Source organism: Cynocephalus volans, chromosome 12, assembly GCF_027409185.1.
Source record: "Cynocephalus volans isolate mCynVol1 chromosome 12, mCynVol1.pri, whole genome shotgun sequence".
Taxonomy (NCBI): Eukaryota; Metazoa; Chordata; class Mammalia; order Dermoptera; family Cynocephalidae; genus Cynocephalus; species Cynocephalus volans.
The window spans coordinates 64,592,600-64,597,336 of record NC_084471.1 but is presented as its reverse complement, the minus strand read 5'-3'; the positions used below and the strand labels follow the sequence as shown (position 1 = coordinate 64,597,336).

Genomic DNA, 4,737 nt, shown 5'->3' with positions numbered 1-4,737 from the left:
CTGGTGGGCCCATCTCCCCACTGCCGGTGCTCCAAATACTTCCCATGGGACAGGCTGTGCTCCGGTCCGTTGTAATGACTCACTGGCCTCTGAGTGGCTCCTTGATTCCATTTGTTGTGGCTCCTCAGTCCTATGTGGGTCCATAGGAACCCTATTAGTGGTATTGCTGGCCTGGAGACCATGAAGTCCCTCTTCTCCCCTGCCATCTCCAAGAAACTCCATCCAGAGGGCACAGCTGTGGCTTTTGTCAGCTCCTGCTCCATGAGCTCAGCAGCTCCAGCCTGGAAACAGCTGGGATTCAAAATGTTTGGAGTGGTTTTTTTCTTTCTCTCTTCATGGCTTCTCCTGCCTTCATGCACTCCATAGGTCTTTCCTCCTCTTCCCCTGAGCTCTAGCAGCCCCAGCTTGGCTATCGTTGCTTTTTAATAGTTGTAAATTTGTTGATTTGTGGGAGAGCGTGAAGCAGGAGACTGTCTATTCTGCCATCTTCTAAAAGTATACATTTTGCATTCCAATTATAAGATGAGGTTGAAAATTTTATGCATTTATGAATACCTACAATATAGTTGTATGTGAAGAAAGAAATATCTGGAAGGATAAGATCTGTAATGTACGCTGTAGCCTGATATAATTGTATAAACTTTTCATTTTGCTTCTCTGTTTAAAATTGTTTGGTGATAATGATTCATATATGAATCTGTTTATATAATAAAGAATTACTGTCATCCAAATGCCTTAGTAGATGTGTTAAAAAGAAATGAGCTATGTAATTTAAATGATATAGCTGTTTTCCTGACCTGTGTCAAATGCTGCTGCAACATCCTCCTATCTCCAAGGACACAGTCCCCAATGAAGCCTATGTGCCTTATTTTTCTTGCCAAACTTCATTACTCAGAAAATTAATTAATGACTTGAATGTAGGTCCCAAGGATCATTTGGTTTTTCCAATTAATGGCACTTTCAACAAATTAAAAAGTCACACTTGATATTGTAAAAGCATTTCTCTCTGTCCTGACACCTTAAAATATCATCTCTTTCATCAGTGGATGAAGTTCCTAACATTCCTCAGCCCTTAGAGTAACTTATTTTCTTTTCAGTGATGGAGACAGTGAGAAAATATCTGGAGGCTTATAATAGCACTAAGCCTATGGTGAGGAAGTCCGCCCAGTTTGTTGAAGATGGAAACCACAGAGAGCTCTACGCATTCCCAGGCATGCCAGTGGGTGTGAAGACATAAATACCTTTCTAGAAATATCACTTTTAACATTGGAGTCTTCATATTGTAATGTTTGAACAAACAACAGAAATTTTTATGTACTAGCAGAAGAGTAAGTATGATAAAGTTTGTCTCTTTGTAATTCCCTTTGTAGGATCTAGGTTATATTTTTCTTTGGGAAATAAAATGGATTTTGGTAATAATTTATAAATTTTTACTGTATTCAAGATATATTTATAAGATGTCATTTTTTAGAAAGAATTTCCCTTGTATAGGTAAATGTCATTGTCTGGGAAGATTTTATGCATAAGATACACAAATAAATCTGCATTAAACTTATGATAAGTAATATCCAGGGTAACTTTGGATATATAGTCAACCTCAAATTAAAAATAAAGTATCTTCATATACATAGAAGTATATAACCATGCCCTTGAATCCTCCTCCCCCAACCAAAAACAGGAATAATACATTGACTGAAGTGACAGCATCTCATCGCAGATTCCTGTGTTCATTATGAACATTTGTTTGAAAGGCAGAATTAACAGAAAACAGTTACACTACAGTGTCAATATGTTTATTAATTTCTATTATATAATAAATTGTAATATATCCGAGAAAAGCAGATATATTTTGAGAATTGACTAATGCTCTAAGTTTCAAGGGCTGAGTAAGATTTCACAGTGACGCACACATTATCTAAGAAATTAGGAGAAAAGATGCAAGGAAGTTGGTGAACTGCAAAAAAACAAAATATATAAATATAAATATATAAATATATAAATATATATATATATATATATATATACCTGTTCTACATTCCATCTGATATAAATAGTTGGTCATTGTTGAATGACAGCCTAAATTTCCTAAGAAGTTTCTAACGTTTAGGTAAGCCGTGATCCTCGGTCAGTGACTCTTCCTTATATTGGTAACATTGTGAATTGAACAAATAGTCAAAACCAGTTCTGTCCCAACCTCATTAAGAGGGGAACACAGTAAGTTAAACAATAAAGTCAAATTGCTCATAAAATGAACTAGGCACACAAGAGGAAAATGTTTTCTATTCAGAGGTCAATAAATCTCAAGCCTTGCAATACTGATTGTATTTTAGAAACATTTGAGTTCCTACTGATGTAGAATCAATGAAAATAATTTAATTCATTTGGCAAAATATCAAGGAGAAAAGAGAAGGCACTCATCACTTTTGTTAGTGGTAGAACTAACGCACATATTCAGTAAAGGTAATGCATGGATTCAGAAAAAAAGGTGGACTGTATTGCCAGTGGTGAGGAAAAGGCGTGGAGAATAGCAGGGCCTAAGGTTTTTCATAGTATTGAATACACTTAACCTAACAAACCAACAAACAAAAATCTTCTTTTGGAATAAAAACCTCAAGTTTCAGTCTAGAGTCTGTATAGTGAAACCAAGTTATATGTTATGTATTAACACTGATTTTTAGAAAGACCCATAGTGTCAAGAAAAGACATGAAATCAACAGTGAAATTTTGTGATTCAGTTTGTGAATAGGTAAGAAATTTTGGGAGGCCAAAGGCATTGCTATCCATAAAATTATACCTTCTCTGCAATCCACTTAATTACACAGGCAAATTCTAAGCAAGAGGATGGACATAAGATGTAAACCAAAAAATAAAAATAAGATTAAAAGCTGGAATATGGTAGAAGAGTTAAAATAATCTATAAGAAACATTCTCTGAATATCACATACAGGTTGGAGAGAAGTCAGAAGTCAATGATGAGAAATGGTACAGTTACAATATTTATTCTTCTGGGACTGACAGATGACCCTCACCTTCAGGTTCTGATTTTTATCTTTCTATTTCTGGCCTACATGTTGAGTGTAACTGGGAACCTGACTATCATCACACTCACCTTTGTGGATGCCCACCTTAAAACACCCATGTACTTCTTCTTAAAAAATTTCTCCTTCCTAGAAATCTCATTCACATCTGCTTGTATTCCTAGATACTTGTATAACATAGCAACAGGTGACAAGGTCATTACCTATAATGATTGTGTCATCCAAGTGTTTTTTACTGACCTCTGTGGAGTAACAGAATTTTTTCTTCTAGCCACCATGTCCTATGACCGCTATGTGGCCATCTGCAAACCCCTACATTATGTGACCATCATGAGTAGTAGAGTCTGCAGGATTCTCATAATATGTTGCTGGACAGCTGGCTTATGCATAATAATCCCACCACTTAGCCTGGGTTTAAATCTAAAATTCTGTGACTCTAACATGATTGAACATTTTGGCTGTGATGCATTTCCCCTGGTGAAAATCTCATGCTCAGACACATGGTTCATGGAACAGACAGTTGTTATTTGTGCTGTGCTGACCCTGAATATTACTCTTATTTGTGTGGTTCTGTCGTATGCTTACATCATCAAGACAATTCTTAGGTTCCCCTCTGTCCAGCAAAGGAAAAAGGCCTTTTCCACCTGTTCTTCCCACATAATTGTGGTTTCCATCACATATGGCACATGCATTTTCATCTATATGAATCCTACAGCAAAGGAAGAAGTGACCGTTAATAAGGTAGTTTCACTGCTCATCTCTTCTATTTCACCTACATTGAACCCATTTATTTATACACTGAGAAACAATCAAGCTAAGAAAGCCTTCAAGGATTTAATCAAAAGAATTGCATTGCTCTCAACTAAGTAAGAGAAAATATTTTAAAACATATCAACAGAAAAGATACATGGCCATAAACATTTTATTTTTGAATTTTATAACCTTGTTTGTTTTTTAATAATACATAACTGAATTACATTAATTTTCTTACCACTCCTGTAAACTACCTTCCATTGAGTCCTATGCAAGTCATTTTTGTATCTTTAGTTTTCAAACCAATGTCTGATAGTTTTTCATGTCATTAAGTGAACACATACACAGATTTCTCAAAATATCATTTTGAAATGATATTAACTTTATAATACTTAATTTTAATATATAATAAAAGTCATTACTCAGAAAAAAATATAGAGAAAAATCCTTTGTAGCTCTTCTCAAATACACACAATAATAACAACCAAACACATGTAATTAGAGTAATCCTATGTAAAGTTTCTAAAATGGATTAATTTAAAATACACATAGAAAGGGAATAATAGCACTATATTGAGAAAATAGAGGAAAATATTACTATTACAAACACAAAGAAATGTTGGATAAACTTTAATAAATATAAATATTTCTTGAATCTGTAGCTGAAAGCACTGCGAAGTTGTGAATAAAAGGTGTCAAAAATAAAAGATTCAATTAAAAGTAGAGCAATGGTCTATGAAATGACTGTGGATGCTCAGGAGAGCATAGACCTGTGGATGGGAGCAGGAGGTTGCACAACAGATCCCAGAGGCTTACGTTTCGAGTCTCAGGATCAGTGTGGTGGGAACATTTAGAATGACACAATAGAATAAAGTCAGAACTGTCAAGTTGTTGCACAACCACTGAAAGTATAAATCTGAAAATTATGCCTTTTTCCACTGAGATT

General features: G+C 35.0%; 1 protein-coding gene across 1 annotated transcript; it reads left to right on the top strand.

Moving 5' to 3' along the window:
* The first annotated feature begins 2,969 nt into the window (after positions 1 to 2,969).
* LOC134360767 (olfactory receptor 6C2-like) lies at positions 2,970 to 3,908 on the top strand. Its single transcript, XM_063075538.1, has one exon. The coding sequence runs from the start codon at positions 2,970 to 2,972 to the stop codon at positions 3,906 to 3,908; it is 939 nt and encodes a 312-aa protein (XP_062931608.1).
* Positions 3,909 to 4,737: the final 829 nt, after the last annotated feature.